The following is a 22,784-nucleotide window of genomic DNA, read 5'->3' on the forward strand; positions in this document are numbered from 1 at the left end:
TACCCACTTTAGCATGACAAGTGCGAGGAGTTGTTAATGCCGGGCTGTTAATGCGCACTGGAGACAGTGCGTATCACTGCAAAACATGGTGCCTGACCGGTCACACGCTCCGCACGGTGAGTACGGGGAGTTGGCTCTGGTTCAAAACATGGCTCCGCCAACCACCCCGTGTGCTCCCCCCAATTTTTTTTGAGGCTGCCTCTCGGGTGTCGTCATTGTTGTTCCCTCGCTGCCTCCGTCTGCTCCCATGGAAGTCGATCCTTTCCGGCCAGGATCTCCTCCCAAGTCCAGGATTCCTTACCTTCCAAGATATCCTCCCATGTCCAGGATGTCTGCTCCTCCTGGCCACGCTGCTTGGTCCGTTTGTGGTGGGATCTTTTGTCACTATCGTTATAAGGAGTGGACCAAGATGCAGCGTGGTATGTTTCCATCCTTTTTATTAGGAAGAGAAAACTCAAATAACTAAAACAATAAAGTGAAACAAACTAAACGTGAAGCTCAGGTAGAGCTCGCAGACAACTATACATAGACAAGATCCCACAAAGCACAATGGGGAAATGGCTACCTAAATATGATCCCCAATCAGAGACAACGATAAACAGCTGCCTCTGATTGGGAACCATACCAGGCCAACATAGATATATAATTCATCTAGATAGACCACTTAGTCACTGTCACGCCACAACCAACATAGAGAATAAACAGCTCTCTATGGTCAGGGCGTGACATTCAAGTCTCATAGCGAAGTGTCTGAATGCTTATGTAAACAAGGTATTAAAGTTTTTCATGTTTAATACATTTGCAAAAGTTTCTGAAAAACTTTTTTGCTATGTCATTATCAGGTTTTGTGTGTAGATTGCTGAAGATGTTTTTAACCAATTTTAAAATAAGGCTCTAACTTAGAAAATTTTGGAAAATGTAAAGTGGTCTGAATTCTTTCCGAAGGCACTGTCCAAATATCTGCTTTGCAGATGTCATAGATTCCATGTGGATCTATCCATATTCATATTTTATTTAGGGCATCAGTGGAAGTTATTCCATAGAGAATTCAGGACAGCAGCAGATGGATGAGACACAATACATGGCAGCTGGAGCATTTGCAGTAACATTTGTTTCATTATACTGCATGTTTGGTTTGACCTTGATACCTCTCACTCTTATGCAAAGTCTCTGAGCATTGTTGTTATGCATGCGATTTGCAACTGTGATGCTGCAAAGAACCAAAGCTAGTGTTTTATCAGTCAACAGAAAAGTTACCTATAAAGCCAGTTTTCTATTGGCAGATGATAATATTGCAATAGTAGGTCCAATGCATTTGTTTTAGAGGGAACCATATCCCATTCATAGCAGATTTTTTGGGTCATTAGCGATGCTTAAAAATTTTTCACATATCTGTCAGAGTATACCTTAATTAATGATTCCTTGCTGCTGATGCCTTTTCAGATTTGATAAGTTTGCATTCTTCTTGAAACACAGTTGAGTGTAATAAAACTCACAATGTTATCCTTATTAATGTTTTCTCTATCTAATCTGCAGTATATAATATAGGCGTAAATGAGTTTAAATGCAAGACTATACCTCTCTCTCAGATGTGTTCATCAGCAGGAGTTCTTCTATTACACTGTTAATTAGATCTGAACAAGCAGCCAGGTCAGTCACCCGCAGATCTGATTCCAGCATCATGTCCTGCGTAAACCGCTAGATTAAAGTGTATTAAGAGATTGTCGTGATTAGATCCATTTTAGGGCTCATGGCGCAGCAACCTCAATGTGCTGACGAAGCTATTAGCCTAGCCATGAAATTCAATATATTTAAATATTGCCACAGCAGTGTATACTGTATTTGTCAGGACATCCGGGAGTGGTGATTTGTTTTTTCCATTTCCATTTTTGTCATTTAGCAGATGCTCTTATCCAGATAAATTTACAGCTAGTGCATTCGTTTTAAGATTGCTAGGTGTGACAACCACATATCACAGTCATAGTAAGTACATTTTTCCTCGATAAAGTAGGGGGGGTCAAGTGCAAGTGTTAGTTCACAAAATTATGATGTTTAGGGGGAGGGGTGAGGAGGTGGTGCGAGGGGGGTGGGGTGCTGTGGGATTATTTAAGATACACTTTGAAGAGGTAGGGTTTCAGATGTTTTCTGAAGATGGGCAGAGACTCTGAAGAGCAGAGCTTGGACTGGGCTGAGCGGGATTGGGAGGTCCAAGAGATCACAGGTGGCAGAACGGAGTGCTCGTGTTGAGGTGTAGGGTTTGAGTGTAACCTGAAGGTAGGGAGGGGCAGTTCATCATGCTGCTCCGTAGGCATGTACTGGAAGCCAGTGGAGTGTGTGGAGGACAGGGGTGACATGGGATAACTTGGGAAGGTTTAACACCAGGCGAGCTACAGCGTTCTGGATAACGGCAGGTGGTTTGATGGCACAAGCGGGAAGCCCAGCCAACAGTGAGTTGCAGTAGGCCAGATGGCAGATGCCATGGATTAGGACCTGCTCCACTTCCTGTGTGAGGTAGGGTCGTACTCTACGGATATTGTATAACACGAACCTGCAGGAGCGAGTAACTATTTTTATGTTTGCAGAGAACAACAGGTTGTTCTCCAGGGTAACTCCAGATGTTCGTTGCACTTTGGGAGCGGGACACTGTGGAGTTGTTAACTGTGATGGAGAGGTCTTGGGGCGAGCAGGCATCCCCGGGAGGAAGAGCAGCTCCAAATTGTCGAGGTTGATCTTAAGGTGGTGGGCCAACATCCAATTTGACATATCTGCCAGGCACACAGAGATGCGTGTCGCCACCTGGGTGTCAGAAGGGGGGAAGGAGAAAAGTAGTTGAGTGTCTTCTGCATAGCAATGATAGGATAGACCATGTGAGGATATGACGGAGCTGAGTGACTTGGTGTATAGAGAGAAGAGGAGAAGGCCTAGGACCGAGGCCTGGGTGACACCAGTAGTGAGAGTATGTGGTGCAGACACAGATCATCTCCACATCACCTGGTAGGAGCGGACTGCCAGGTAGGATGCAATCCAAGAGTGTGCAGAGCCTGAGACACCTTGCCCTGAGAGGGTGGAGAGGAGTATTCTGATGGTTCATGGTGACGAAGGCAGCGGATAGATCTAAGAGGATGAGAACAGAGCAGAGAGTCAGCTTTGGCATTGCGGAGAGCCTCCGTGACACAGAGAAGAGCAGTGTTGGTTAAGTGACCCGTTTCGAAGCATGGCTATTTAGAGTCAAGAAGTGTCACGCCCTGACCTTAGAGAGCCTTTTAATGTAACTATTTGGTTTGGTCAGGGTGTGATTTGGGGTGGGCATTCTATGTTTTGTTATCTATGATTTTATATTTCTATGTTTTGGCCGGGTATGTTTCTCAATCAGGGACAGCTGTCTATCATTGTTTCTGATTGGGAACCATACTTAGGTAGCCCTTTTTCCCTCGTTTCTATTTGGGAAGTTGACTTTGTTTAGGGCACATATCCTTTAGCTTCACAGTTTGTTTTTGTAGTGTTTTTTGTTTTGTTCGGCGTCACTTTTCTAATAAAGAGAAAATGTACGCTTACAACGCTGCACCTTGATCCTCTTCTTTTAACGGCCGTGACAAGAATATTGTTCTGCGGGCGATAGCGAGAAAGTTGGTCAGAGACAGCACGCTCAAGTGTTTTGGAAAGAAAAGTAAGAAGGGATACTGGTCTGTCGTTTTGACATCAGAGATACATGCTATTGACTTATTTTTTAGTAACCTTGCATCCTGTATCATTCACGGTCACTGAAAGGTTTTTCAACCTCTAATTGTTTTGGAGTCAACACTTTCAAAGTTTAAGATTATAGTGACTACAAAATAGAAGCGGTTCAAAAACAAATTGGAACTATAGTTGATGTGAATATTTACTGTGAATATCAGTGCTTTACATCTGAAAGGCTTTTTAAGGAAAGCATCAAATTAATTTGGCATTTTTTGTGTTCTGAATTTCGACGAGGATGGTTGAGGCTTTCTGGGGTCACGTGGGCAGTGCCATGCCCATGATCTGTCTGGAGTCAGAATGTAAGAAACAATGACCGAGCTGTAGTCTCACAAAAGCCTCTTACAAAAAAAACACTGCATGTAGCAATAATACATAAAAATTATTATTAATCTCAGAATACCTTCTGTTTTTTCAACGTAGCCTGAATTCGGCCCAGGCTTAGTCCCCTCTCTAATTCTCCCTCTCTCATCATGATGATATTTTCACCGCTATTACCACAGGTTAGAGAAGAAATCCACTTTTTGTGAATTGAAGCTACTAAAGGCCCAGTGCAGTCAAAATGTTAATGTGTTTTATATATATTTCCACACTATGAAATTGTGAAAATGATGATAATGTCCGTTTAAATGTAAGAACTGTTTGAAAAGACCACCTGAAATGTCAGCCTGTTTTTGTGGGATAGAGTGTTGGCCAACCTGGTGACATCACCAAGCAGAAAATTAGTTAATAGACCAATAAGAGAGTTCCAAACCTCTGTCAATAACATCATATTAACTAAGTTATGCAAAATCTAATTCCCCTGTGTGAAAAAGTAATTACCCCTTACCCTCAATAACTGGTTGTGCCACCTTTTAGCTACAACGACTGCGACCAACACATCCTGTAGTTGTTGATCAGTCTCTCACATCGCTGTGGCAGAGTTTTGGCCCATTTGTCCAGGCAGAACTGCTTTAACTCAGAAACATTTGTGGGTTTTCAAGCATGAACTTCTCTTTTCAAGTCCTGCCACAATATCTCAATTGGGATCAAATGGCCAAATGGCCAAATTTGTTTTTGTACACTGCTGTTACTCAATGTTTATTATCTTTGCGTAGTCACTTCACCCCTGCTTAAATATACAAATGACCTGTACACTGACCAAATTACCCCCGCACACTGACTCTTTTTGAACTGCACTGTTGGTTAATAGCTTGCAAGTAAGCATTTCACGGTAAGGGCTACACTTGTTGTATTCGGCGCATGTGACAAATAACGTTTGATTTGAATTTATTAGGTCTGAACTTTGACTAGGCCATTCCAAAACTTCTAATTTGTTGCTTTTGAAATTTTTTTTATGTAGACTTGTGTGGATCATTGTCTTGCCGCATGACCCAGCTGAGCTTCAGCTCACAGACGGAGGACCTTACATTTTCCTGTAGAATTCTCTGATACAGAGCAGAAGGAATTCATGGTTCCTTCTATTAAGGCAAATTGTCCAGGTCCTGAGGCAGCAAAGCATCCCCAAACCATCACTGCAGAGAACATGTTTCCACTGCTCCAGAGTCCAATGGTGGCAGACGGAGGACCTTACATTTTCCTGTAGAATTCTCTGATACAGAGCAGAAGGAATTCATGGTTCCTTCTATTAAGGCAAATCGTCCAGGTCCTGAGGCAGCAAAGCATCCCCAAACCATCACTGCAGAGAACATGTTTCCACTGCTCCAGAGTCCAATGGTGGCAAGCTTTACACCACTCCAGCCTACGCTTGCATTGCGCATGGTGATCTTAGACTTGTGTGCGGCTGTTCGGCTATGGAAACCCATTTCATTAAGCTCCCAACGAAAAGTTATTGTGCTGACGTTGCTTCAAGAGGCAGTTTGGAACTCGGTAGTGAGTGTTGCAACTGAGGACATACGATTTTTACGCACTAGGCGCTTCTGCACTCAGCGGTATCGTTCTGTGAGCTTGTGTGGCCTATCACTTCGTGCTAATCCGCTGTTGCTCCTAGAAGTTTCCACTTCACAATAACAGCACTTACAGTTGACCGGGGCAGCTCTAGCAGGGCAGAAATTTGACAAACTGACTTGTTGGGAAGGTGGCATCTTATAACTGTGCCACGTTGAAAGTTACTGAGATCTTCAATAAGGCCATTCTACTGGAAATGTTTCTCTATGGAGATTACATGGCTGTGTGTTCGAATTGATACACCTATCTACAATGGGTGTGGCTGAAATAGCCAAATCCATACATTTTAAGGGGTATCCGCATACATTTGTATATATAGTATATCTCTCCAGCACAGCCGCTCTCATCATTCCCTGTAATTGATGGGATGTATGCCCAGTGCTTGACTTGGGCAGGAGCTCGCCGGAGCTGAGTACCAGGACCTCAAATTTTCTACTGCTTGAGCTCCTGTTCTTCTTATATAATATTATCTCAAAAGTATTGTGGAGCTCCTGCACCTTAATATAAACAAATATAGTCTCTGTGCTGTTTGAGCTCCATTATTGCCTGTGGCAGGGCTGATTCACACAGTACATTAAAATAGCTCTGGATTTAATGTAACCATTTCTGGCCTCAATGTCACCTGCTGTGTTTATAGATACAGCCCACATCGGTACTGAATAGAAAGCAGCAAAGCAGCACCTGTGAAAACCAAAATAAATCCCCCATCGATTTCCACATGGCCCTGTGTAGGAAGAAAGCCATTAAGATGTATTCTTTAAAAAACAATCCATTAAGATCCCCACCAACATCACACTGGTGGTCCCCACTATGGAATAATAGGAGACTACCCACCAAGGGACTTAAACACTTCAGGCTAAAGCCTAACAACCCAGATCTCAGCATGTGGAGGTAATTTGTTTCAATTAGGTATTAATCCACTTATGTTAGTATGTATAAGTCTGCCATCTGCTGTGTCATAGAACAATAATACCTGAGTCATGATTGGTTAACTGTGGTATGAATAGGATTTTGTATGGGATATTCATCTAATTTAAATAGGATTTCCTCCAAAAGATGTGGGTTGATTGAACAGACACAGGATAATGAGAGTATTCTAATTTAAACCACGGCAATACCTTGGAGGGGGAGGTGAGATATAGAATGGACACTTAGGGAAAAGCCTGACACGTACACTAAAGACAAAGAAGATATGGCACATTCTCAAATCACTTAGCATTGTCAGTTTGATTTAAGATGGAGCCTAGCTTGTGAGGAATGGAAGAAATAAGTAATTACATTGTGGAAATGCTTACATTTTCTAAATACAAGTGTATTTTTACACAGATTTGCAGATATCACAGGTGCAGTGAAAAGCTTGTGTTTCTAGTTCCAACAGTGCAGTAATACCAAGCAATAAAAATACACATATACTTTTTCAGGATTAAGAAATTAAGAAATATCAGAACAAGCAATGTCAGAGATAAATATAAATATATATATTCATATAATGTATATACAGTATATGAATAGAAAACGTGTCTACAGCAGTAGTTATATAGGATGAACCATGACTAGAATACAGTATGTACATATAAAGTGGGTAAAACAGTATGTAAACATTATTAAAGTGTCCAGTGTTCAATGACACATCATTTACCATGACATTCTTTGGGGAATTATAATAACTGGATCAGAATCGATCCCAAGCAACAAGCAGCATGCCAGCTTTTTCTGCACATACATCCGCATAAAACAGCCTCATCTGAACATCAAAGCTTCTGTATAAAATATAGTCCTGGAGTAGTGTAGAATACTGAATCCCTACTAGAAAGCTGAATAAGGACACATTTAGGTTTTCACAGCTTTGTGAAACTGGCATTTGTAAATGTCTCTGTCAGAGACATATAGCTGTCAGAAAACAGTGGGGTTCAAGCCCATTCATCCGCAATGGATTATCTGAACACCCTCTTTTAATGTCACCCATTTCTAATGGGGGATTGAATCTGGCTGTGGGATTGCATTCAGAGTAGAGGCCTGGCAGATATTGCTCTTTATCGCTATGTAGAAAGTGATTAGATGCATGTAGGATGACAGCTGCAGGTTTGTTAAATGGTGAGTTTCTCCTGATCCCATGGAAAAAGGTTAAAGCTGTCTGTCAGATCTGTGGTAGCTGTTAAGATTGTACATCCCGGTAACATAAATGTCTCCCATGACATCAGAGCTATGTCTGCTTACTTGAATAGAAAATACAGTATATCTTACTGTTTTCATAGAGCGTCATATGGGTTATTTAATGATGAAGAGTTATTATTCAAATGATCTTATCAACTGACTAATTGTCTCTCAATCCTGGGGGCGTCGACTTTGACGAAGAAGATAGTGGCTTGCTTGGCTGCATTTGTCTCTGAGTATTCTTCTTTTTCCCTCCCATGTACACATTTTCATATTCATCTCCTGCAGTGCTCCCTGCTTAATAAGAGGCAGATTGAGTGTGATAGCTCAATGTGCAAAATATTATGCTTAATTATGGACCGTGCACTGTGGACGTTCCTTTTCTTCAGGCCTTTAAGTTGTTCATGTCTGAAATGGAAGCAGAGATGACCAAAGCCACCAGTACACTCATTAGTGGTAGCATTCCCTGTTGAGATATGTCCCCATTCACCACGCATAGAAACCAGGGGGAGCATGTCGCTTTGATTGCTCTAATGTCTGGGAAGACGAGTAAACAGAAATAAAAACATGGAGGGGATGCGAGAAATGGTTGTGCAGGAATTAAATTCAATGTTCCCTCCAAACAAGTTCGCAGGGGAATTAGTGGAAGATGGATAGCTCTTCCTCAATGTTCCTCCTGGCATCAAACACAATAAGTTGAAATGCCTTTCAACAGTCTTCCCCAGGTGGAAAGCATATGAATCATCTTGCATTTGCATTTTGGAGAAAGTTGAATCAGATACAGACATATTATTTTTGTTGTGGTTTTATATTTGATAAAAGATAACATAATTCTGTAATATTTTGTAATGTAGTGTGACTTCTCATAAGCACTGGCCAGGGGGACGCGAAATAGGTAAATACTTGAAAAGATCAGTTGGCAGTAGTGGAAAATATTCTGTTTGGAGGGTATTAGAATATTTCTCCCGGCTAGCTATAAAACAAGACCTGTTTCTTAGTTGAAGTATAAAAACAACAACAAGAGAGTAAATTGAAGCATTGGCAGAGGTTTGTGAATTAAGATATCTGCAACTTGTTTTTGGGTCTGATATTGACTCCGATTTATTGTGGGACAAAACGTAGTTGCCAATATACAGTATCTGCCAATATACTGTTTTACAGTGGGGAAATTATAAAGTAAAACATTTCCACACTGACTTCTCATAAATGGTCATCCTAAAGAGCAATTCTCCATGAAATATGCTTCAAATGTTGATTTTTTTACATTGTGACAATAATGACACATCATGTGAATAGCCTTAAGTGTTCAGATCAGCATGAGATTTCCTTTATTCATCCTATTTATTGAATATCCGTTATCGGTGGTATTATCATCTGAAACCGATTTATTGGTAAAAGGCCAATATCGGCTGATATTATTGGTGAAACAATATATCGGCTTAGTAAGCCATTAAAGTGTTATCTGAATTGTTTTAGACTATTAGAGGACATTATTTTCACTGTGGTTCCTCCTTTAAAAGTTGCGAGCTTACACCACAGGACTTAGAGGTACCCAGTGTCAAGCTTCATTGCTCCAGACCACTGCAATGGGAAGTTAGAGCACTCATTATGCATTTGGGTTCCACGGTTTTTATTTGACCAATCATATCGAGTGGTTCCAATGACGAATTTGACGTGAGCCACCCGTCCCTGGTAATTTTCTTCAGCAAAGATGGCTGACAAAACATTATGGTGGAAGCAAATGTAAGTAATTACAGTATAACGTCATAACGAGTCAAGTAAAAAATGTACAATTCCATTGAGAGGAATATGTTTGTTAATGTAGAGACAAACGATTGTGCATATTTTTTTTCTCAAAAAGTTAATTTACGAAAATGGCTATTTAGCAAGTTTCTTTCAGTCATATCCAATACCAGGTGTATCAAACTCCATTCTTTGAATGATGCTGTGTCTGCATGTATGTATTACAATTCTACACTTCAACAGTGTTTACCACTCCTGCTCCTGGGACATCAATGATTACACATTGTAACTAGAAACATGATTGTATTTCATATACAGAAAGACAACAGTACACTACACTTCCTATGCATATCTAACTCCCTTCTTCTGCATTAATCTGAGGAGGTTCTCCCAACCATGTGGATGATTGAAAACAGGGCAGCAAAGTTTGTTTGTCATCAGAGCGGTTTAGAGCATATTACTATTTGCCTGTGAATAACCAGACCTTCATACACACTTGTTATGCTGAATTCTTGACGCACAACCGAAGATTCTGCCATTTCCTGCCAGCACGCCCACAAGCGAGCCACTCAGGCGGAGAATGGTGCGTGGAAAGGGCGATGAACGAGATGGGAGTAACAATTCAGGCTATTTGCTCTGAGACCGGCATAATAATGTCATGAAACAAGCAGGGAGCAGGTTTTGAACCCTCAACATTCTAGCCCGAAGTCCAGCAAGCTATCGACCGTGCCCAAATGTATTAATTGGGTTTGGGGCCAATTGTGGCTAAAAACACTTTATCAATTAACAGGTTGAAAGGGGAAAAAATATTATTATTCGTTTTTCACAAGCGTAGAAGGATGGGCTATTAGCTGAACAATAGACTATTTAACCTTTACTAAAGAATTGTCTAATAGCCGAGCTTGGTGTGAACCCCCCTCTCCCTCCCCAACTTGCAACAAATCATTTGTATCTACCTTTCCACATCTACCTACACACGGTTAATGCTCTGAAGAAAAAAATATATACAGTATATATTGGTCAGTGCTCCCGAGTGGCGCAGCGGTCTAAGGCACTGCATCTCAGTGCAAGAGGATTTACTACAGTCCCTGGTTCAAATACAGGCTGTATAATGTCCAACCGTGATTGGGAGTGCCAATTGGCCCAGCGTCATCCGGGTTTGGCTGGGGTAGGCCGTCATTGTAAATAAGAATTTGTTCTTACCTAACTTGCCTAGTTAAATAAAGGTTACATTTTTAAAAACACTGGTGGCGCACTCAATAGGAGGTGAACAGTGGCTGGTGCTGAAAATATAGCTAACTTGTTGTGCAAGTGTGGCACACCAACAGATGGAAAAAACCTACACCAGTCGAGCAATTCATTTCAACAATAATATACTTTTTTTATTTTGACTTTACAAACAACAAGAGGACTTAATTGGAGTCTAGTTTTTCTGAGCCTAGACCTATATAAAATAACTTAACTGGCTGAGGTTGGCTGTGAGACTTAACAGCCTAAATGAAGTAGGATTTTTTGTGTGAGACTTACTTACAATTGAAACTGGTCAAAAATGTAGCATCCTACATAAAACAACCATTTAAAGAAAAAAAAAATCTGTACGTTTGAGCTAAAACAATGTAACTAATAATGAAAGCGCACATTTGTAAATCCCAAACTCTAAAAGTTAGATAGATACAGGTAGATACAAATGATGTGTGACATTGTGGTTACAATAAAGCATGTAACAAGATGTAAACAATGCTGTGTTTTTATTTACAGTAGTGATGGACAACTGGAGGCATTTTGAACACAGGTTTTCAAACACTTGTTTTTCACAAGTGTACTGTGGTACTGTTGCAGGTGTAGCCCATCATGCAAATGTTTCCTATTAGCAGGACAATATACTTTTTATAGGCGGCTGCTGTTGTGAAAATCCCTCAACTTGCAATGTATTTGATGCTTAAGTACTCTGAAGTGTTACATTTCTAACTGATGAAGGTGCACATGGATGAGATTCAAACTTTGTAGACCGAGATTGAGATATTGAAGGCAGACCATCAGAAAAAGAAACATTCTCTGAGGGCAGAGATACGGTCAACAGCTGATGCAATAGTCCAGAGCCAAGCGGTATTGACGGAGAGTCACTCCTCATTAGCGGAGAGTCAGGCGGCATTTGTGCAGAGTCAGGCAGATGCGTTGAAAAGGGAGAGGAACGAGATGGAGTCACAATCCATGCCAGGCACACCAGTGAGCTCTGGAACTCCACCTCCGACAGGCAAAGTCAACATACGTGGCGGGTTCGTCAGGTTGTCGGTTCACCCTGACATTTCCATTCCTCTTCTGACAACAGAACTTGGCCAACTGCTCACCAGGCAGTGGGTTGCCCACACCATCATGCTGTTCTGCTATTCCAAGGATGTGTAACTGAAGAGAGATACCACGAGTGGGCACAGAATACAAACTGGGATGGATCCCTAGGCAAATGTGGCTTACCAGTGAACCTTCGGGTGTTCATCATTAATACTGTGTCTCAGAAGTTTCTGTTCATGACTGATGCAACACGAAAAAGTATAAAATACAGAATGAATGAGTACTTGAGGTCACCGAGAAAGTCTGGACATGGCCTGCTCTCCCTTATGTAAGGAATTAGGCATTTTCCCATGTTTACTACAGTATGTACTGTAGGCTATGTTTACTTGTCAGACTGCACAGTAGCCAAATAAACAAATGCAGGTGGCTTATCTTCAAAATGCTTTAAATGCTTTATTATCCAAATGTTAAAGCATATACTGTACAGTACTGTATTTCTTCATCGCATATTTATGCTTTCGTTAATAAAAAAAAAGAAAAATGCCTGACAATTAGATAAGGTGCCACAGAATGATATTAAAACTATGAAATAACACATATGGAATCATGTAGTAACCAAAAAAGTGTTAAATAAATAAAAATATATTATATATTTGAGATTCTTCAAAGTAGCCACCCTTTGCCTTAATGACAGTTCTTGGCATTCTCTCAACCAGCTTCATGAGGTAGTCACCTGGAATTCAGTTAAATTAACAGGTGTGCCTTCTTAAAAGTTAATTTGTGGAATTTCTTTCCTTTTTAATGTGTTTGAGTCAATCAGTTGTGTTGTGACAAGGTAGGGGGGTATACAGAAGATAGCCCTTTTTGGTTAAAGACCAATTCCATATTATGGCAAGAACAGCTCAAATAAGCAAAGAGAAATGACAGTCCATCATTACTTTGAGACTTGAAGGTCAGTCAATAGGGAACATTTCAAGAACTTTGAAAGTTTCTTCAAGTACAGTCGCAAAAATCATCAAGTGCTATGATGAAACTGGCTCTAACGAGGACTGCCGCAGGAATGGAAGAGTTACCTCTGCTGCACAGGATAAGTTCATGAGGGTTACCAGCCTCAGAAATTGCAGCCCAAATAAATTCTTCACCGAGTTCAAGTAACAGACACATTTCAACATCAACTGTTCAGAGGAGAGGTGAATCAGGCCTTCATGGTCAAATTGCTGCAAAGAAAACACTCCTAAAGGACAACAATAAGAAAAAGAGACTTGCTTGGGCCAGGAAACATGAGCAATGGACATTCGACCGGTGGAAATGTGTCCTTTGGTCTGGAGTCCAAATTGGAGATTTTTGGTTCCAACTGCCATGTCTTTGTGAGATGCGGTGTGGGTGAACGGATGATCTCTGCATGTGTATTTCCCACCGTAAAGCATGGAGGTGTTATGTGTGGGGGTGCTTTGCTGGTGACACTCTTGTGATTTTTTTAAATAATTGAAGGCACACTTAACCAGCATGGCTTCGACAGGATTCTGCAGCGATATGCCACCCCATCTGGTTTCTGCATAGTGGGACTATCATTTGTTTTTCAACAGGACAATGACCCAACACCCCTCCAGGCTGTGTAAGGACTATTTGACCAAGAAGGAGAGTGATGGAGCGCTGCATCAGAGGACCTGGCCTCCACAATCCCCTGACCTCAACCAAATTGAGATGGTTTGGGATGAGTCAGCCTGCAGAGTGAAGGAAAAGCAGCTAACAAATGCTCAGCATATTTGGGAACTCCTTCAAGAATGTTGGATAAGCATTCCAGGTGAAGCTGGTTGAGAGAATGCCAAGAGTGTGCATAGCTGTCATCAAGGCAAAGGGTGGCTATTTGAAGAATCTCAAATCTTAAGAATCTAAAATATATTTTGATTTGTTTAACGTTTTTTTGGTTACTACATTATTCCATGTGTTATGTCATAGTTTTTATTATCTTCACTATTATTCTATAATGTAGAAAACAGTTAAAAAAAAAACTTGAATGAGTAGATGTTCTAAATGATTTGACTGGTAAGTGTATGTCACAGATCTCAGCAAGCATGCCCAAAACAACGGGCAATTTCTTTCCTCGAGGCCCCAACACCGGACCATTTTTTCCCTCGAGGCCCCAACACTGGACCATTTTTTCCCTCGAGGCCCCAACACTGGACCATTTTTTCCCTCGAGGCCCCAACACTGGACCATTTTTTCCCTCGAGGCCCCAACACTGGACCATTTTTTTCCTCGAGGCCCCAACACTGGACCATTTTTTTCCTCGAGGCCCCAACACCGGACCATTTTTTTCCTCGAGGCTCCCACACCAGACCATTGTATTCCTTGAGACTCCATTTTTTAGCCAGATAATGATCATTTTGCACAAAATAAAGCTAGTTAGGCTCACTAGGCTAAAAATGGACCAGCCCATCTGGCATTTGCCCAAAATGCCAGATGTCCACCCCACCCCTGGGGCGGCAGGTAGCCTTGTGGTTAGAGCTTTGGGCCAGTTACCGAAAGGTTGCTGGATCGAGTCCCTGAGCTGACAAGGTAAAATGTCATTCTGCCCCTGAACAAGGCACTGTTCCATGCTAGGCTGTCATTGTAAATAAGATGTTGCTCTTAACTGGCTTACCTAGTTAAATAAAGGAAAAATAAAACACACTCGCCACCTCACACAATCTCTCCTCTAATGTCTGACTGAAGTGATAATAATGCTTTCTTCCACTTGTCTTAGTTTGCAGTGGCACTCGTATTTATCTTCTCACATGTTTCTTTGAGGGGTCATTAAACTAGGCTTTGAGATGAAAAATGAAGCAGTGAATCATATCACAGGTCCCATCTGCTGGACCCAAATACATATGGCCGCCACATATGCTTCCGTGCTAATCGTCCTGAGCCGTGAAGAGGGATGTACTTAAAACGAATTGATACATAACAGAGAGAGAGAGAGAGAGAGAGAGATGAAGGGAGCACAAGGGAGATTTGGGTAAATCTGATAATCTCTCAGTTCTCTTGGAATGATTATTATTATGTCTGTTGACTTATCATTCCATTTAGATGTGTGTGTGTCCATCACACACACACAGCAACTGATCTCTGAAGAGTATCCCGGATTAATCAGCATACACCAACACACACCACCGAGCATTGTGCTCTAGAAAATTACTTGTCTTTTTGACATTAAAGAATTGTGATGTTTTTGTTTTCACCTCAAGTATTTTGGATATCTGATATGAACAAAATGGTGGATGAATTATGGGAATACAATGGAGGAAAATATGAAACTGGCATATTATTTTGTGCTCATGTTGGGGAAAAGTTGATGAGCGAAAGGCTTGTTACTGATAGATGCAGTCTACCATCCCCTTCAGCTGATGAAATAACATAACCAACTAATCAGAGGTAATTACACTTTTAGTAACATATGCTTTCAGAACAGTTATTTTGAGAGGCTGTTTAGAGTTACGATAAAAACATATTACTCATCGCCTTTCTATTCACACCACCTGCTGTCTTCATGTGAATATAATTGCGTTAACCCTTTATTGCCATTTTATTACCTGTTATTTTACCAGAGACGTTGACAGAGACCATTCATTTACATGTCACATTTATCAGGCCATACCATCACACTATCAAGACTGCTGGCAAATCTCGCTATTGCCTGAAAAAGGTAGGCGCATATTCTGATTAATGCATGTGACTTTGGACACAATCCAAATACAGGAGTGCAGGCCAAAGGGAGTCTGATGGTAATAGCATGCTGAACACGGCCAATGAAAGTTGTTACCACCGAGCAATGCACGGGGAAATTGAACCCAGCTGATCGACTCTCTGAGAATTGGAACTAAGTAATAGGTCAATTTGAAGGGCCCAAGGACCTACTCACAGCTTAATCATGGTGGGGAACAATTGAGGGTTGGTGAGTCTAGGAGAGGAAAACGGGGCCTTGGTGGTGTACCTGAGACAAAGTACGCTTTCGGTGCTGTTATAGTACAGCAGAATTACTGTTTGCAATGCGCAATCAACATGTGCAATGGAATTATAATTTTCTGTCAGACAACGTTGTATTGACACATTATCACTAGAACATATTGCCTAGATAACAGCATGAGTCATTTCATTTCCTGCTTTACATTTACAGTACAACCCATATTGTGTGTGCTGTTGCACACATGCCAAATATTTCAGCAGATCATGTAATGAATGATAAACTAGGTCATTGAGTCAGACTTGATTGGTTTGGACTTGTCTTAATAATGAGTAGTGCTATTTTACCTGGGCCCTGTGTTAACCTGTATTTAGCCTGCATCTGTTTTATTGTGTGAAGAGATTAGAGTCCAAAGCTAAACCACAGTGTCCTTTAACTACAATGGACTAAAACGAACACATTGAAGTCCTCATTGACATGAATCCAAAGGACGGGGTTGCAGCAAATGAGAAATCTGAATAGGGCTGCTGCCTTTTTCTCGAACATGAGCCAAACCCAGTGGAGAGATAAGGACAAATTGGACCAGATTGTAGCTTTCTTCATTTCTCCCTTCCTCTTTGTCTTTCTCTCTCTCTTTATCACCATCTCTCCCTCACTCGTGCTGAGACAATTGCACACTGATACACAGAGACACAGATACACACACACATACACACAAGTACAGTTTCATATACAGAAGCTCACATATAGAAATATACAATTACACATCCATACACATAATGCACGCACACACCCAGCCACACCCACGCAAGTGTGCTACCTACCTTGTGAGTGATTTCATGTGGAGACCTAATATGCCTCATTATCTTCCCTACTTTACCTTGAGATTTGTTGATGCAAAACCAGCCACAATGCAATTTGCATTCATTTGTTCCCATCCCCTTGAAGAGCAGTAATTAGAAAGCGCTTTTCAAAAGGCTGAGAGAGAGAGAGAGATTCCCTTGTCACAGAGACACCGCACCTCCATCAAGGACAGTGTGTGTGTGCCTGTGTGTGTTTAAAATCAAATCAAATCAAATTGTATTTGTCACATTGTATTTGTAAACAACAGGTGTAGACTAACAGTTAAATGCTTACATGCCCTTCACAACAATGCAAAGAGAAAGAAAATGGAGAAATAAAAGAAAAGTAATAAGACGTAATAATAAATACACAATGAGTAACGATAACTTGGATCTATACACGGGTTACCAGTCGATGTGCAGGGGTATGAGGTAATGGCGGTAGATTGGCGTAGCGTGGAATAAAGTGACTAGGCATCAGAATAGATAATAAATGGTAGCAGCAGCGTATGTGATGAGTTTCTGCAATAAGGGTCAATGCAGACAGTCCGGGTAGCTATTTGGTTAACTACTTACTAACTATTTAGCCGTATTATGGCTTGGGGCTAGAAGCTGTTCCTGTTGGTTCCACACTTGGTACATCGGTACCTCGTGCCATGCTATAGCACAGAGAACAGAAGGGAGGGAGTCTTTGACAATTTGATGAAGTAATACAAAGGGAACGCAACTGCGCACGTCCTTCTTATAGAATTCCAAGGCGCATATTGAAGAACTGTCCACATTTACTTTTCTTCAGCCAACAAGATGAGTAGGCCTAACGAACAGCAAAAACACTAGCCTATGTCAATCTATTATCCCCCATAGTACAAAAGTTGACCTATTCTATTGGTCAAATTGTCCTTCTGTGCGATAATTAAATATTCCAAACATACTCGGGGAAGTTGTGGGATTACTTTTATTTTTATTTTTTTATCAGTGTGTCACGCCCTGACCTTAGAGCTTTTTATGTCTCTATTTTGGTTTGGTCAGTGTGTGACTTGGGTGGGCATTCTATGTTATTTTTTCTGTTTTTGTATTTCTGTTTTGACCGGGTATGATTCTCAATCAGGGACAGCTGTCTATTGTTGTCTCTGATTGGGAACCACACCTAGGTAGCTTTTTCCCACATGGTTTTTGTGGGTAGTTAATTTCTGTTTAATGTTTTGCACCTCACAGGACTGTTTCGGTTTCGGTGATTCTCTTTGTTATTTTTGTTATAGTGTTCAGTTCCAATAAAAAGCATGAACATTTACAACGCTGCACTTTGGTCCAATGGTTCCTCTTCCTCTTCTTCAGACGACGAATACCGTTACACAGTGAGACTGATGCAACAGATAAGAAGTTTAGCTTAAAATGTTCATCAACTATTAGGATATTTCTTCACATTATAAGCACAGCAATGTGCACACAGAAGTAAATTATAAGCACAAATGTTCCAAAATGCAATCAATTAGCAGGAAATCACATGTTCTCAAAAGTGACTGCAAATGTGATTATGCATGTAATGCATTTTTATGGTGAAAATGAACTTCCCCAAACTCACTCGCTGCCTATGTATGACAGTTAGGCTCAACACAAGTTGTAAAGCAGATTAATGTACTTCATTTTCAGAAATTATTTGGCCACTTTAGTTGTGATTACAAACCTTGTCAAAACATATAGGCCTAATGGCCCGGCTGCATGAGCTGTGTGACTATGATTTGAAAAAGCTGCATGCACTGTAATGCACACGCTGGGCATCATTCACAAGTGATAATACATCATTCATAAGTGATAATATATCATTCACAAGTGATAGTACATCATTCATAAGTGATAATACATCATTCACAGGTGACAGGCTAATGTTATCAGACTATTCTTAATTTAATCTTGTCTTTACATAACCTAAAGAATATATGTGTGAAATTACTTTAGATTTAGAATGGACAATTATCATGCACCTGTCTCAGGAGAATTTTTTTAATGTCAGCTATGCACTTAAATAGCGAATGGAAAACAATTTTCCCTTGGTTAATTTATATTATACTCCTGTTATAAAGCGAAGCAATGTGCTTAATATTAGGACAGTTGAAATATGCATATAGTAGGTCTAGCTGATGGGATCTTCTTCTTTTTAATAGAGGCCATCAAAACTCTGTTTTCTCATGCAATTGCATAGCCTATAGAGATGTTGCACAACTTGAGCTCATGGGCTCTCATGAAGTGTTTGGTTTGAATTATGATTACATTTGCATTGATGTCAGAGTGATTAGAGGGACAATAGAGTGCTGAATATCAGCAGTTAGCAAGTTTGGTAGCCTACTAATGCCCATCAGCATCATCAGAGCTTGGAGAAGCCTACTGTAGTTACCATGACTAAATGTTCAGATGGAATTTGATTGCAGTTATGACTCATGACTGCCATTGTGGTTCTAATACAGTCCCTGTAACAGCCCTAGTCCCATGGTCCTTAGCTTAGTTATGAGTTTGAAGGGCACTATGATGTTGAACGCTGAACTGTAGTAAATGTACAGCATTCTCACATAGGTGTTCCTTTTGTCCAAGTGGGAGATGGCAAGGTGGAGTGCAATAGAGATTGCGTGAATTTCTTTCTGTGGATTTGTTTGGGTGGTATACAATTTGGAGTGGGTCCAGGGTGTCTGGGATTATGGTGTTGATGTGAGCCATGACCAGCCTTTCAAAGCATTTCATGGCTACATACGTGAATGCTACAGGTCGATAGTAATTTAGACAGGTTACCTTGGTATTATTGGGCACAGGGACTATGGTGGTCTGCTTGAAACAGGTAGGTATTACAGACTGGGTCAGGGAGAGGTTGAACATGTCATCAAAGACACTTGCCAGCTGGTCAGTGCATGCTCGGAGTAGATGATCTGGTAATCTATTGTGAATGTTAACCTGTTTAAAGGTCTTATTTACATTGGCTATGGAGAGAGCGATCACACAGTTGTCCGGAACAGCTGTTGCTCTCATGCATGGTTCAGTGTTGCTTGCCTCGAAGCGTGCATAAAAGGCATTTAGCTTGTCTGGTAGGCTTTCATCACTGGCCAGCTCACAGCTGGGTTTCCCTTTGTAATCCGTGATAGTTGGCAAGCCCTGCCACATCCGACAAGTGTAGTACGGCTCAATCTTCGCCGGCGTAGTAGAATTCAATCTTAGTCCAGTATTGCTGATTTGCCTGTTTGATGACTCCCGGAGGTTGTAGCGGGATTTCTTATAGGTGTCCAGATTAGTGTCCCCTCTCCTTGAAAGCGGAAGCTCTAGCCTTTAGCTCAGTGCAAATGTTGCCTGTAATCCATGGCTTCTGGTTGGGATATGTACGTACGGTCACTGTGGGGACGACCTCGTCGATGCACTTGTTAAGGAAGTCGGTTAACAATGTGGTAAACTCCTTAATGTCATCAGATGAGTCTCCATAATCCAGTCTGTGCTATCGAGACAGTCCTGTAGCTTAGCATCATCCTCTTTTTTGGACCACTTCCGTATTGAGCGCATCACTGGTACTTCCTGTTTGAGTTTTTGCGCGTAAGCAGGATTCAGGAGGATAGAGTTCGGGTTAGAGGGAGAGCTTGCTATGCGTTTCTGTGTGTGGAGTAAAGGTTATCTAGGGTTTTTTCTTTCTTCTCTAGTTCCACAGATGACATGCTAGTGGAAATTAGGCAAGACGGATTTCAGTTTCCCTGTATTAAAATTACCATCCCCTGAGAGCACCGCCTCTGGATGGACATTTTCTTGTTTGCTTGGCAGCTACTTTGGCAGCTACTTTGTCTGTGTGTGCATTCGTGCAGGTGTGTGTGCGTGTTTGCATGAGTATGATAGGGTATATGGGACAAAAATCCCTGCTTCACAATTGAATAAAGGGGCAGTGGTGTCTCCCAAACTAATGCAATCTCTTATAAAATCCTTTTACATTGCCGAAGGATCTAACCTGTTGAATGAGATTTACGAACCTGTCTGAATACCAACGTGTCAAAATGATAAGTGAATACTGTACCTAGCCTACCTCTTCAAGCTGCCAAGTGACATCTTTATTTTAACATTGTCCTTCTTCCCCGCCATTCAAAGTGTAACTAAACATGCAAACTGCAAGCTGTCTCATGGAAATTAAAAGGACAACTGGTCTGCCAGGGGGGTTATTTCAGACAAAGAATACTAATCAAAGAATTATAGCTGGATGGATATTTATATTTGAGATGCCCCTAATCCTACTGCGTAAAACACATATGGCAAAGGCTGATTATGTAATAGCTATGCTGTTGTTAAAATTCATATCTGGGAAATAATTCTGAATAACACCTGGATTACTTTGCAATGTAATAGTTGTAGAATGCTATGCTTTTCTTGTTTGTGGAATCACGTAGCTCTTTCAGTTGTTTCCCCAGCCATGCCCTGGGGTAATGATGGACCAGCATTCCCATTGCAGTTATTGGACCATACAATTTACACAATAGGGACAGAATTGATTTGTTTTGAAATTGGATGTCTATAGTAGACATTTTAGTGTAATTCAAATGTCTATGAGAATATTGGTCTATGATTGTGATTCAATTAGAGATCAGGAGTTTTGCCTGATTGCAGGACCCAGATTTGGCCCGTGGAAAAGCAGTTTGGTTTATTGCTGATCATTCACACAATCAGGACCTACAGAGAATCAGGCATAGCCCACAGCCATGCTTGGCGTTTTCCTTGATTAGATAACATGATGATTCAATGGCGTGAGATGATGTTCACTGGAAGTTCAAGCAGAAAACTGGTAGCCAGCTGTGGCAGCAGGTAGCCTAGTGTTTAGAGTGTTGGGCCAGTAACCGAAAGGTTGCTGGATCAAATAGCCGAGCTGACAAGGTAAAAACCCACTGTTCCCTGGTAGGCTGTCATTGTAAATAAGAATTTGTTCTTAACTGACTTGACTAGTTAAATAAAGGTTACATTAAAAAAAATGCAAATTAATTGTCATTACATGGTGTCATGTGCTGCTAGTATTTAAAAAAAATCTTACTTAGTGATGGCGATACATCTTCCCTTTCAATAAGAATCTGATCACAATTGACTTACACTCTTGTCTTTACATTGCTAGTTGCTATTGTGAACAGTAACTGCCATTTTAGACATTAGTCAAGTACGGCATTGATGATATTATGTCAACAGGGAAGATACTTGCTATAGCGGGTGCCAATTGTAAAATGACCTTCAATTTTGCTCATCTACTTATCTTGTCCCCAGTGCGGTTTGTTGCTGTTGCATAAATGGTTGTCGTAATACCATTGATGAATATTTAAAGACATAAGCATTTACCTATGCTGGTTTCCTTGTAGGGAGTTTGCGCGTTGGAAGGTGAGGAACACAGCCATCGAGAGGAGGGACCTGATCCGGAACCCCGTGCCACTTATGCCGGACTTCCAGCGCAGTGTCCGGTTGCTAGGGCGACGACCCTCCACTCAGCAGTTCATTGACACCATCATCAAGAAGTATGGAACCCACATCCTCATATCAGCCACCTTGGGAGGTAAGAAAGTATATATCTACTTCTACTTTATTAAGACACCCTTGGTGAGCCACAACAATGGCTTGTGGGACGCATTTGGCTCCGGGCTGCCAGGTGATGACTCCTGATTGTGGTTGGTTCGACCAAATTGTTTCCCTGTGACCTTATTTAGGCAAAGTGCTGTTAATGTCCATGACACTTTTTTGATGGCTTATTGATGGGGAATTGATGGGAAATAAATGTAGATGAGATATCAATGGGTAAATTGGTGGTTTTGACTGTCAAATGAGCTTATGCCTGGCTTGCCATAACTGAATGGCTACCCCATCTAAAAGCTGCACTTCCTCTCATGGTTCTGTCCTGTTAAGATAACATTTGACGTAGTTGTATCTCATTAGACGTAGTTTTATCTCATTAAACATAACATTGGTATATCAAACTGTCACTGAGGAGCTCATCCTATAGAAAGCTATCTTTTCTGTATAAATCTGAGACTTCACTTGAATGTCAAACAGTCTGTTTAATAATTTAGTTAAGGCAAGGGTGGGGGATTTCATTGGCAGAGGTTTAAAGTTGCAATATCAAGTACAAGTCTGCAAGGTGATTC

The 22,784-nt window shown here is 41.0% G+C and overlaps 1 protein-coding gene across 1 annotated transcript in view; it reads left to right on the forward strand.

Moving 5' to 3' along the window:
- Nucleotides 1–22,784, forward strand: part of LOC109876024 (BMP/retinoic acid-inducible neural-specific protein 1) — a 154,746-nt gene that overhangs the window by 51,478 nt on the left and 80,484 nt on the right. The window contains exon 3 of the mRNA XM_020468503.2: nucleotides 22,008–22,198. Coding sequence (XP_020324092.1) covers nucleotides 22,008–22,198 — 191 coding nt within the window. The remainder of the gene's footprint in view (nucleotides 1–22,007; nucleotides 22,199–22,784) is intronic.

Source organism: Oncorhynchus kisutch, linkage group LG23 (assembly GCF_002021735.2).
Source record: "Oncorhynchus kisutch isolate 150728-3 linkage group LG23, Okis_V2, whole genome shotgun sequence".
NCBI classification, from domain to species: Eukaryota; Metazoa; Chordata; class Actinopteri; order Salmoniformes; family Salmonidae; genus Oncorhynchus; species Oncorhynchus kisutch.